The sequence below is a fragment of the Carassius auratus genome, chromosome 38, assembly GCF_003368295.1.
Source record: "Carassius auratus strain Wakin chromosome 38, ASM336829v1, whole genome shotgun sequence".
Taxonomy (NCBI): Eukaryota; Metazoa; Chordata; class Actinopteri; order Cypriniformes; family Cyprinidae; genus Carassius; species Carassius auratus.
Genome location: NC_039280.1, coordinates 15390044 through 15404303, shown reverse-complemented (window position 1 = coordinate 15404303; position 14260 = coordinate 15390044). Strand labels below are relative to the sequence as shown.

Here is a 14260-nt window from a genome sequence, read left to right as displayed (position 1 = left end):
AGAGAGAGAGAGAGAGAGAGTCAAGGGGTGGGCATTCCTTTCTGCTGCGGACCTGTCGCACGAGATATTTAGCATAAAGTCAGTCCCCCTCTGCATGGGGATCTAACCTTCACTCTCCGCTAAAAACTTATGACAGACAACACCGAGAGAGAAAGAGAGAAAGGGAAAACTGTCTCGTTTCGTTTGCTCATCCTAAGGAACTTTCTACATAACGACTGCGTCGTTTCTGAAAAGCAGCTAACACGCGTAAACGCAAAAAGTTGTCCATTTTTCGAGGATTACCTCTACTAGACCGGGATTCATGTGAGTAGATGCATGACAAAAATCACTGTGGTGCTGATGATATGTGCTCTCATGCGACAGGGGAGTCGTGGGGATGTTGTCTCCTTCCAGTCTCTCAAAAACAGGCTACCTGAGTCCAGACTTGTCGCGTTAGACAGAAAGGATCGTGGCACATGTATCGCTCACGAAGAGCCAGCTTTGACCGCGGAGAAACACGAGCGAGCGAGTGTCGTTTGTCATTTGTCTGAAGTTAATGTGATGATGTCCGGCTGAACCGAGTGTACAAACCTATAAGTGCAGCACGTACAGAAGCTAAACTATAGGGTTACAGGTTACTTTAAAATGTGTTATATCTTGTCTTTAAGGTTAGAATACTTAAATTGTTTTTATTTTACGGTTAAAATATTTAATATAGTTCTATTTATATACTATTTAAAATATAGATTATAGTACTATTGTACTATTATCAGTACTATTGTTCGACTTGTTAACACTGACAAAAAAAACACCGAAGCAAGTTTCTAGGCTACATGATGTCTCCATTAGTTCAGTAGCTATTATTTTGACTTAACAAACCCTGTTTAAATCTTTGTAACACGGATACATTTTTTTAAGTTAAACGCTGTCTTGTGAAGACTTTAAATGTTTTAAATTAGCTACTCTGTTAGCTTATATTGATTTTTGTTAAAGTTGACTTTAAACCAGTTTGTGCCTTCAGCTAAATTTGTTGAATTGTCTGCGATTAGTAAAACTTTTGTCAAGACTATCTTTTAATAATTACAACTGTATACAGCCAACTCATATAGGCCTATTGAATTACAAAAACAACAATAGTAAAATAAAACCTCTGCCAAAATATCTCCGAATTTCTCTTTCTGTTTTGTTGTATCGCCTACATGGGTTTTTCGGGATTGTCTGTTATAGGCTAAGTGAAAATGTTTATACAATATAGCCTACCCAAACTGATGGGTGGCAGGTGCTCCGAAGCCGTAGGAGAACCGAGAGTCCAACCCGCGCCAAGTGAAATCAGTTATTTTGTATAAAAAATAATCATATTAGCTATAGCCTATTTTAAAACAGTTTGCTTTACAAATGTGTTATTAATGAACAATGGCATGCGCAGATTACAATAAGTTTCATACAGTTTTTCGGGGGCATTTCGGTTCTGCAAAAAAAAAAAAAAAAAAAATACTCAGACAAACGCACCTGTTAATACAAATTTACATGCGGCGAAATAGTCAAACAAGATTGACTGAAACATTTTTGTGAGAGTATCAAAAACGTGAGATCAAAAATGCATCCGATTAGGATCCTTTTTTTTTTTTTTTTTGTCTTAGTTGTTTTTTTATTCCAGTATTTCAATTGTAGATCGTTTATGATAAATGGCTGTTGAATATTTGTCAACAATATTTATTTAGCCAATTTTAGAAACGCTAAATATCGTTCAACTAAAAACAAATGCTCAAAAGTCAACCATAAAATCGAAATATCTACATTTAGATATCTTAAAGTTTATTATCTATTACATAGGCTATCTATTTAATATATATATTACATTGTTAAACCACGCGCACAGACGCACAGAATGGGTGACGCTCGTGTGTTTGGTTAGCCAATAATGTCTCATGTTGCCTATAATACACAAAGTACAAGCATATGATTTTGCTTCAGCTGCAGTCATATAAAATTACTCAAAAAACATATAGCCTTAACTACTTTTTTTAATAAAAAAAAAAAAAAAAAAACATCTCAAGAATGGTTGTGGGTGTGATGTTTGCACATTTCATTTGGCCTACCAAAAACATTTGTAGCTATCTATCTCTCAGTCGGACGTGAATAGTGCGTGCGCACGGTGTAATGGAATAAACCCGACCGATCTTAGCATCTCCTCCCGAAGATCGTCTCGCCGCACACGGATAATCGGAGCTGTGCGTGCAGGAAAAGACATACACAGCCAAATGCAAATGGGTGTTAGGAGGGGAGAAATTAACATCTACAAACACTGGGTAGAAATTCCATCTGCCGCCGGCTCGAGTGGGCCCTTAATAAGTTCTCAGACAGCAAAGTGACACACATCTTAATCAACTCTTAATCCAAGGAATTAATTCTAAACGCGTTTATGAATAATTCCTGAGATAATGCAGCAGCCCGTGGAAATGTATGATGTCTGCCTCCATCGAAACAACAGATGGACCCAGCAATCTTCTGAAAATCGAGAGGATTTTACCTCCATTATCTCTTCTCTTATTAGAGATATATATTTTAATGAGATTGATGTCGTGTATATGAACTGCCCCCCTCACTGACATGCATTCCAGCCTACGAATATCTCAAAACCATCTTACATTTCCTTTCTCCAACTGGCATCAACACATGATGTGCACCTCCAAAAAGAGACATAAAGTTTGAGCCAAACTTTTTTTTCACAGAAAATTAAAATAATAATAATAATAATAATAATAATAGCATATAAAATTATCATAAATATCATAAATACTTTATTATTATTATTGTAGTCCATATTAACCTTTAACAATTTGAAAATAAACCCTCCAGATATTTATGGACAATTGGTTACATAAGCCAGTTCTATACATAACCATGAGATAAACCAAGGTGAGAAAAACCTGGTCACTTTCCCTTTTGGTCTCTCCATTTTTTTACATTGAAGAAATCTATCAGTTCATCTGTGGCATTTGCATGGAGTCTTTGATCACTGGCCTTGTTGGCCCACTATCCTAAGAGGACCCTTGATAGAGTTTGAAATGTAATAATGTCATAAGTCCTGGCAGGGGTGGGGGGTGCATTGACACCTTGCTTAGGATGAAATAACCAGTTTACATCACCTATAGCTCGGGCCAAAAGATACAACATCGGAGCAGCCTGCCAAAGTCACTCTGGGTATGTGTTGAAGTATATCTATAGTTCAGATTGTAATTCGGCATTCTCATGGTAGCCTCCCCACAGGCCAGCTGCACTTACAAGGCAAGTTACATCAATTGTCAATTAGATTCAAATGCATAGATTTATTAGATTTGGTCGTATTTTATAAAATAAATAAATAAATAAAAAATACATTTTGATTGATAATTAACAAGGTGCATGGAGCAAGAAAGTGTACTGCTAGATCAATGTATGTAGAATATAGAAAAAAATCATATTTTTTCTGATGAATATGAATTAATTAACTAATTTAAATTTGCCCGCATCATATAAATCTGTAAAATCTGTGAAATCAAATGGCATGCTGTCCTGTGCTCTGAAACAAATCATTATAATTTAACAGGACACCCTGCTTTGGTAAAGCACATATTTGTTATGCAAATGTTTTCTTTTAAGTATTCGTTATATTGAGTATCTAGGCCTAAGTGTTTTCAGAACATCTTTCAACAGTCTGATGTATACAATGAACACGCTTTTCTTCAATTTAAATTATTGCATTTTTTTTATTGATAACATATCTACTAAAAATATTCTGTTGTATTTTCACAATATGTAATAGAATTTCACTGTTTATCAACTAAAAACAAAACATACTTGGAAATGTGATTTGCAGTAAACACTAGTTTTAAGTGCAGAAAGTGTTCAAAATCAGTGATATAACATGTTAGCCTGTCGTCTATTTATCACAACTGATAATCTCAACATCCTCAGGGTCTGTCACCTCATGAATACTGAACACTTCCGTGATCACTATATGGCATTGTTTGTTACTGAAATCTGCTTTCTGAATTGATGGAGGTTTCCATGTTTTAGTAGGTTTTATTGGTTTGACATGTATTTGAAACTAGAAAGAAAGAAGTGGTGACGTTCTGAAATTCCATTTATAATAGTGAACATACACTTGAATTAATATTTTACTAACTTTTCATTAATATTCCACTAACTAACGAAAGTATGTTGTGAATAACTGGTCTGGTGTATGTATTGAGACACTATTGTTGAATACAGTAGGCCTAGGTTCAAATAATGTTGATAAAGCGTTCATAATTTACGCTGTGTAATAATGGCCGATATTGTGTCGCTCGTTTTAAGTAGAACTTTAAGCGTGTCCTTGTGGGAGCTGTCAGGTCTTAAGGTGCTGAACTAAGGTCACAACTTTCTCCAATATCAACATTTATTTAACTCCCTAAATGCAGGAATAATGCTGAAATGTTGCCATGGTGTACATGCACAGTAGTGCACTGTGAGAAAAATGGGCGATGAAAAGGGGCGCTCATTTACTTGTCACTAAAAAAATAACAAAATAAAATTGAAAATCAGTTTTAAACTTACTGCAGAATCACAATAATAATAAAAAAACATGTGAATAAATAGAAGTATAATAGGATGTATTATTATTCTTATTAAATTAAAGGCCCACTTGAAGGGATGTGCCAAGTAAATTCAGGCCTATCATGTCGCATGCGCAGTGGATTATCATTTTAAATTAGTTTTTAACCAATGTTTTTATTCTCTCGTTTAGAGTAGATTTTAACTGAATGTGCGTGTATTTATTGCCCTTTGGTGTCTGTGAAAGCAAGTGAACCTGACCGATCCGTTCTTTTATTATGAGCGTTTTTACGCGCTGTTCAGATTCAGGGAAAAGTAGAAACCTGCGCTTCTTTTTTGATTAATTGATAGAGTATAAGAAAATTTCCATGTATCTCTATGAGATACGTTTCAGCTATCTCTATGATACTTGTTGTAAAATGGGAATAAGCATGCATGTTGTGTGTGTGTGTGAGTTCGTAATGATGAAGAGGTTTAATAATAATAAAACAAATTATAATAATAAAAAAATGGAGGTCAAAAGTGTGGAGAAAAAGGCAATTTTTTTATTTTATTTTTATATTTATTTTATGCAAATATCAGCCAACCTTTACGATTTGAACAATTTATGAGTCATTCAAAAGAGGTGAAATCCAAAAGCAAACAAAATACAGGAAATCATAAAAGCCTTCAGTTACGCGCGCGAGTTTAAGTGCTTTTTGCTGAATTCTAATCCGTTTTCACTCTTCATTCAGTCACATCACAGATTTCAAGACGCAGTAGGCTAGTGATTATGTTTCTAAATCTCTAGGGTGTAGCATAAATAAACAAGCTGTTATTTTAGGCTCTATTACGAGGCTTCACGTAATTTTCAACGTTTGTTGCTCGGTGTCCAAAACATCTTCAGACAGTTGTACACGGATGAACCCCGCCTGACATTTTAGAGATTTGCAACACAAAACAATGCGCTGGCCTTCATTACTACATCTAATTTGATACGATGAAACATGCAAATCATTCGTATTGTGGATTAGGTTTATTGTTGCCTATCTAGCTGTTCTGATTTAGTCTAGTCATGGGTTTATTTATTAATGTTTAATTAGGCTACACTGTTTTCGTCTCGCTTGTACCATTCTTATAAAAATTAACAGTAAAAATAAATAAATAGGCCTAAATAAAGATGTATTATTATTATTATTATTATTATTAATAGACCTTATAATAATAATAACATCGAAGTCAATTGACAAAAACATTGTTTATGATAAACGGACAGTCAGATTGTGAAAATTATTTTTCATCATTACAACCTTATATAACAGAACATATGTTTCCATCCATTTAACCTGTTTATTTCTATTCTGTTAAATGGGTTCTTTGAGTTTCCAGTCAATTGTGAATTTGATCAATCGTGAATTATTAGGCTATATGTATATTTAAGGAATTCGGATTAACAAGAACAGAACATGCTAAATCAAAAAATCTATGCATAAAAGTATTTAGTATCTTTTATTTAGGCCTAGTGATTACAAGTCAGAATAAGATGAGCTGCGTCACAGTGAACCTGAGCAAACAATGCAGTCTCATGTGTATTAGCCAATAGCCTGAGCTCGTGTACCTTTATTGGTGAATCATCATTAATGTAAATATGTCTTTGTGCTGTTCGCAGAGCCTGGCGGTCGAGGTGATGGATTTTAACCTTCTAACGGACAGTGAGGCTCGTAGCCCGGCACTGTCTCTCTCAGACTCCGGGACTCCCCAGCATGATCCGGGATGCAAAGGCCAGGACAACAGTGGTCAGTTCATCTTCATCTTTAATTAAAACACAACAACGCATTCATATATTAGACACTAGTCTAAGCTTGAAAATGAATTGAATTGAATAAAGAAGAGGTTAAATAAAGAACCTTTCAGTGACAGTTCTGAAAATAAATATTTTTTTCTTAGTGTGAAGAACATTTTAATAATCCAAAGAACCTTTTTTTTTTTGGAATGAAAGGTTTCCTGGACGATAAATGCTCTCTGTTGAACCACTGATGCCAACCCTTATTTTTAAGACTGTGTCAATATGCTATGTACAGAATAAGCAATTTTGTAAATAAGTAGGGAGTTAAATAAATATTAATCGTTATGCACACCCTCATTTTCTAGTTTTGAGATATAGTCCACATCCAGCTTTTCGACCTAAATGCGTGACTGAAGCATCTGAAGGCTCGTTCTGTCGAGTATTTTAGAGCACACTGCGTTCTTCCCCACTTAATTCGTGTTCGAGTTGAGTTGGGCTAGTAATAACAGCGCCGCATCTTTGGTTGTAGTTTTGAATAATCTTAGGTCATTTGAATCTAGGTCTACGTTTTACAGATGTTGGACAGTCTTTCTGTGTGCATTGTGAAGCCTACTGATGACAGTCATTTGAAGGAGAAGATCCCGGCTAGCCAGTCACGTGCTGATGGAACGGTGCATAAATTATTCATTTCTGTGCCTCAAATTTGGTATCCAAATGATTGAGTCGGTAGGCCTATACGAATAAACCTAAACACCTGTGAAAAGAGCAAAGGTCTGAAGGAGATAAACACTTGAGACACTGCATGACAGAGGATTGTGTATTCATAAACAAACTAGGAAAAACGTCTATTTATCGACTTAAATTACTGTTAATAGGCTTATAGGCAGTCTGTGTTAAACTGTACAGACTAACGCGTTACAATTTGACAGTTTCAACGCGGAGGTCGGTGCAAAAATTAGGTTCACTGTTAAAATATATTAACAGAATGAGTAAGCGATGTTAAACCTGCTTTTAATAATTTTAAACCTAGCAACGAAGGTCTCCTGTAAAAAAAATGAATAAAATAAAACAACGTTTTGAGTTTGATCGCAATTTACATCAGTAGGCTAGAAGATAGCTATGCGCCTAACATAAATCTATCACGAATAATTTGTGGCTTTGTAACGTTTACATTTTTAGAAACATGCTATAAAGAGCGGTCGCCCGTTAATAAATAATGAACAGCACAAAAATAGTGAACGCCACTCACTCAGTTAAACACTATTAGGCTAGATTTAGCTATTTAATTATAATCAGGCATTTCCACCTTTTATTTACAGCCTACTTTGTTATGGGTTTATTTAGACTTTTTACTCTTTCAGAAGCCTTACCACATTTCTGAAAAGCGCATGCTTTGTAGTAAAAGAGATGTTAAATCTAGCCATCTTTACACTCTATTTATAAAAAGTTATTATTAGTACTATTATTACTCAAATCTTTATTTTAAAACATGGCCCCAATCAAGAATTTAAATTCAGTCTGAACATCATAGTGATAAAATAAAACATTCTGAATAATATATTAATTTTAATTTAATACAACGGGGTTTTTGGTTGAGGTGTTGAACGAATAGTGAACACGTGTATTTTCAGTCAACTGCTTCTGACGGTATTTAGCCTATAAATATATATCTGATCTGTTTTTATGAACAATATGTAACAGATTTAACACAAAAGGACTGAAGAAAAGCGGGTCGGTGTTGAAGGTTCAGTGTTCCTCTCCTTAATTTACTTACACACGTTCTGTCACTGAAAGGATAGAGATAACCTACCTACAAACCCACAGTTTCTCTTATTTCTCATCATTTCTTCTTTCATCCTTCAGCCATGTTGTCAAGTTACAATAACTCAAATAAACTATTTTTTAGTTTAACTTAAAAAGTATTGATCTTGTTATTTTTAAAATTTAAAATTTGTGCCTTCTTCTTAATAGACAATGTTTTAAAGAGTTAAAGGGTATAGCCTATCTGTCGACTGACAGATGGCAGCATGATGTCTTGGTGGTTTTCTAGAGGCCCTGCTGAGTCCTGGAAAGCTTGCTGATTAGTTCGAACTGCTCCTAGAGAGTTAAGCTCTTGCCAAACAGCCCCAAACCTGCCCTGTCACTAATGGCTGATCCCAGGATTATGTGGTCAGCTAATTTAGCCCTTTCTGTGGGGTCTTGAATTTGCAATTTGAAGAACTCTACACCACAGTGGGATGATTTTCATCAGACATACAAAAAACACCGCAGTTGATCTTGTCCTGTTTTCAAACCAAACAGAAACAGAGTGCTTTTTTGTATTTAACACATATATGTTAATCCACATCTTATTTTGTAATCTATTATATTTTTATAATAGTGGGACTTGTGTATATGTGCATAATTAAAAATAAAGGTTCCTTATTTTATTTTTTTCTTATAAGAACATTTTACAATCTAAAGAATTTAAATCCACTATAAAAGCTTTTGTACAATGTTAAAGGTTCTTCAAGGAACCATTCCGGTTTAAGAGTGTTTTATTTATGCCTTTTCCTGTGACCCATACAGACACAGAGAAGTCCCATCAGAACCACACAGATGAGTCGAACCCAGAGGACGGCTCTTTAAAGAAAAAACAGCGCCGGCAAAGGACACACTTCACCAGCCAGCAGCTCCAGGAACTTGAAGCCACCTTTCAGAGGAACCGCTATCCTGACATGAGCACGCGAGAGGAGATCGCTGTGTGGACCAACCTCACAGAAGCAAGAGTACGGGTACGTGTCCCTGCCAAGCTAAACCACTGCATAGCTACATAGTACATTCAGAAAAATGTGCAGATGCTATAACCAAAACCACACCGAGTTGACACGCTGACTGACAAAGATAAGAAATTATGTTCACTATGCTGTCACTATACAGTGCATTTGGAAAGTGTGTAATGAAAGGGCATCCTTTTGAACCACGGGACATAAATTATAGGCCCGGGCTATTCCAGGATTTTCAGGAACACTTAAACACTAGACATGGGCTTTGGTATTGGCTGTGGCATTTTTTTTTTTTTTTGTCTGTTTCCAGAATACTGCTAAACTGAGATCTGTGATGTAACATGCTTAGAAAAGCCTAGAAAAGTTTTGTGACCTTCTGTTCCAACAAAAAGCAGAAGTTTGATGGGTGATGTTCACAAAGAGAGCAGGTGGGCTCCCGTTCTGATGCATGACAATACAATCGCTACCTCCTCGGCTGGCGCGCATCTAATGGATCACATTCATGTTGGCCAGAGGAAAGGTCACATAGCACACAGTCTTGGTTGTTATTTTGAAAGAACAACAGAGGTAGAGATACCCCTTTCCTAATGTCTGTCAGTGGCCTCCTGAACTGTGCATGTATTTCAGTAATCCCAGCTGGAACCCTGTGCCACATATTCCGCATGCTTCTGCTGTCATATTGATTTACGCAATTGATAGAGTATGTGCTCCTAATAAACTCACAAACCCTAAATCATGGCTCTGACCTGATGCCAGCTTGACCCAGGATACTTTAAAAACCCCCACAATGGACCACACATGACTGCAAAGGGTTCTTCTCCAATTGATGCTGGTTTTGACTTTCATTATACCAATGTTGAGAGGATGGATGTACATTTGTTAACCATTCACTCACGATTTTGTAATTTTAAGTCAACAGAACTTTGGAGATGCTGAATGAAGGTTCCACAGCAAAGCACCTTGCACTTTTCATTGAACAGGTCTTAAAATAATAAAAAAAAATTAGTGTGAAGAATAATCGAAAGAAAATGTTTTCCATCATAAAGATAATTTGTGACCCTGGACCACAAAATCAGTCTTAAGTCGCTTGGGTATATTTGTAGCAATAGCCAAAAAAACATTGTATGGGTCAAAATGATTGATTTTTCTTTTATGCCAAAAATCATTAGGATATTAAGTAAAGATCATGTTACATGATGATATTTAGCTTATTTCCTACTGTAAATACAACAAAACTAAATTTTTGATAAGTAATAAACTTTGCTAAGACTTCAGTTGTATTCAGTTGTATTTCCGCCAAATATTGTCCGATCCTAATAAACCATACATCAATTGGAAGCTTATTTATTTAGCTTTATAAATCTCAATTTCATAAAATTGACACTAAAGACTGGTTGTGTGGTCCAGGGACACATTTGTGTATTTGAAAGGCTCTGTAGATTTTAAAGGTTCCTCATGGAACCATATATTTCAATAAATAAACTTTATAGCTTCAAGTACAAATTCTTGCCATTTAATATATAATGAAATACCTGTATGCCAAAAATATAGAGAATGAACACACCGACCGCTGAACTATATTTGGCATTCAGTTATTTTGGAAGCCTTTAAACACCATTGCCGAAGTGTCAGTGGAACATTCACAGAGGAGGGTATTCCCTCTCTCCCAATATAAACTGGTATCATTTACAGTACACTGGATAAAAGATGTCATAAAATATTCCCAGAAAACAGGCTGAATCACAAGTATAATTACGCACACAAGTGCAGAAATCATATATAGTTATTAAGATTTTATTTTAATTTTGTATGTGAAGACATTAACTTTGAGTCACATATAACATAAATGATTGTTTATGTCTTTCTCATATTTATTTAGAAGTTCCTAATATTAAAAAATGCCATGAGTTATGGGGAAGGCATTTTTGGTGCCACTGTCATATAATGGATGTTACTTTTAAAGCAAAACATTTACATAAAGGATTGCATTAAAAATAATTCAAAGGAGTTCTTAATTTCTTATTTTCCTCCCCTGTGTTTCTTTACTAATTACAGTCTGTGAACACTTTCAAAGGGAAAAGACAGACAAGAAAACAGCTTTATAATTTCTCAGAGAGCTAAATGAAATATATTCATTTAAATTTTCACCTTAAAACTTTAATCCACCCAATATCCCCTTAAAATAGGATATCAAATCGACTAAATGAGAGGGAAGCTCTTTAATGACATTTCTCACCGGGGAAACTCATAATAAGTGAATAAATTAGTTTAATAAATGAAGCACTTAAATTCTGCCTGGTGGAACTTTTCTTGCTCGAATCGGAATATTAAAGTTCTGTCTTTTATATTTGGCATTAGGAGCACACTATGAATGTGTATTCAAAATGTGTTGTTTTGCATGAATTAAATGCACATCCGTCGTAAGCCCTGTTTTTAACGCCTTCCTCATTGTCTTTCCAACAGGTGTGGTTTAAAAACCGCCGCGCCAAATGGAGAAAGCGTGAAAGGAACCAGCAAGCCGAGCTGTGCAAGAATGGCTTCGGCGCCCAATTCAACGGACTCATGCAGCCCTACGACGACATGTACTCGGGATATTCCTACAACAACTGGGCCACCAAGAGCCTGGCCAGCAGCCCGCTGTCAGCCAAAAGCTTTCCTTTCTTCAACTCCATGAATGTAAGCCCGCTGTCGTCCCAGCCAATGTTCTCCTCGCCCAGCTCCATCCCTTCCATGAACATGGCCTCCTCCATGGTGCCCTCGGCGGTGGCAGGGGTGCCGGGCTCAGGCCTCAATAACCTGGGAAACCTGAACAACCTGAACAGCCCCACCCTCAATTCTGCGGCAGTGTCGGCAGCGGCCTGCCCTTATGCCACCACGGCCAGTCCGTACATGTACAGAGACACCTGTAACTCCAGTCTGGCCAGCCTCCGGCTCAAGGCCAAACAGCACGCCAACTTCGCTTACCCGGCCGTGCAGAACCCCGTGTCCAACCTAAGCCCCTGCCAGTATGCTGTGGACCGGCCAGTATGAAGTCCCAACGTCTAGCACTCTCCGAAAAACCCAACCCGAATTTCAAGCTCTTGTCTAGCCAAACCCACATTTGACTCCGAGGCATCATGAACTTGTTATAGTTTCTGAAAGGACAGAATAGGAATAAGCTTCACGAGGAAAGGAGCCTCACAATGGACCAGGACTCATGCGATAACATGTCGAGACTTTGTCGCTGAACCGACCAACTGTTTAAAAAGCTTTTGTCCACTGCATGATTAGAGAGAATTACAAAAGAGGACCTAAACACTTCCACTGCGCTCAGCCAAACGAAATACCTGTTTTCACCATCAGTACAGACGAGAGGATGTACATAATGGACTTTGTATTGTATGTGATAAAAAAAAAACAAAAAAAAAACAAAAAAAAGAAATCGGACATGTAGTGTATTAATGATGAGAGGAGCATGTTCCTCCTTGAGGAATTTTAATCTTTGTTGTGAATTCCATTCACTTGAGGTCAGAGGTCAAGGGTCAAAGGTTGTTGCAAGACGACGAGACGGAACCTAGCAGTGAGTAGTTTCAGATGAAAAGCTAAATAAATACGGAAGAAGAAAAGCTCTGAAAATTAGGACTTTTTTTTTTTAAAGAATGAACTAAAAAGCCATTGAGTAAATAGATTTGTGTGGTGTTATAAAAAAAGGGAGTCTATGACTGTAATATAATGTATGTAAGAGTGCAGTTGTTATAAAACAAGCTTTTTCTGGTGTAGCCTGCTTTGTCTCATTAAACCTAAAATAAATGATTATTTGTTTTTATGAATAACCCATGCTTTGAAAGCAAATAGCACTCACCACACTGGGCTGGTTGAAAACACAATGTCCTTGTGGCATAGCAACGCAACCTCAGATCCATGGCAACGTTAAACAACAGAAGTGAGCGCGGGAGGCAGGGAGATATAGATGTTCTCGTTGGCCTGTCACTGATCGGTTTGACCTACAGTCTTGGAGGGGCTTCCATCAAGTGGCACTCACTATCCTGTAACGGGGGGGAATTCCTGGTGCCATGCCTTGTACTTCCGAGGGAATGATGCCAAAAGACTACGTAAGTGTGTGAGAGTCATCCCTCTGGAGAGACGTGACGGGGAGCTTGCTCAGGTTTACAGCTATTGCAACCTTATATCTCCCATTGCACCTCAGCCTAGACAACAAACAGACAAGAACTCACCCATCCTAGGATTTAAAAACATAAACTGCAATCTTATTTGGTATTGCATTACAGAACATTTGATAGCATTTCTATCATGACAAAACTAATCAACTGCAAAAAAAAAAAAAAAGAAAAAAAAAAAAAAGAAGCTGAATCTAAAAAATAGAAAACACATACCGAAGCATTATCCTTTGAAAATCATATTCAGTTGTATTGCATAAAATACACATGCAGCATATGACATTCAGAACAATAGGATTTATTTTGGGACAAAATTAGACTAGTCAAATTATCTACACAAATTAAAAAAATGTTGTTTATTAAAACATTGTTCTATATTTATTATCATATATATATATATTATCAAATAAATGCATTCTCTTTCCTAAAGGAAACTAATAATTTGAGTGTATATGTTAAAACATACACATACACACACACACACGGGTACAACATTTTTATTATTAGAAATACACACACACACACACACACACACACACACAGATATATATATATATATATATATATATATATATATATATATATATATATATATATATATATATATATATATATATATATATATATATATATATATATATATAATAAAAATATACAAATAATACAAATATATTCTCCTTCACATGCAGCATATTAAACGTGGGAAAAAATTAGACATTACACAAAATTTGGAATTTCTATCATGACAACACAAATCGATTGCATATCTAAAACAAATGTTTTACATAAAAAAAAACTTTCTTTTATAGGATGACAAATACACACATTTACCTTCACGAAAGAAAATATTCACTTGCAAAAATAATACACAAGCAGCATATGACATACATGACAAAAACCTTTCTTCGACATATAGTTATTCTTGTCTATTGCCAGATGCTTTTTTTTCCCCATGTGTAACATAATGTGCAAGTAAAACCAGTTTGGATAGATGCAAATATGAGTGTTTAGTGTTAAAG

General features: G+C 36.0%; 1 protein-coding gene across 1 annotated transcript; it reads left to right on the top strand.

Annotated features, from left to right (window-relative positions):
* Positions 1–72: 72 nt before the first annotated feature.
* pitx3 (paired-like homeodomain 3) lies at positions 73–12889 on the top strand. Its single transcript, XM_026224406.1, has 4 exons — positions 73–303; positions 6203–6329; positions 8888–9093; positions 11548–12889. The coding sequence occupies exons 2-4, from the start codon at positions 6221–6223 to the stop codon at positions 12112–12114; spliced, it is 882 nt and encodes a 293-aa protein (XP_026080191.1). The 5' UTR covers positions 73–303; positions 6203–6220; the 3' UTR covers positions 12115–12889.
* The last annotated feature ends 1371 nt before the right edge of the window (positions 12890–14260 follow it).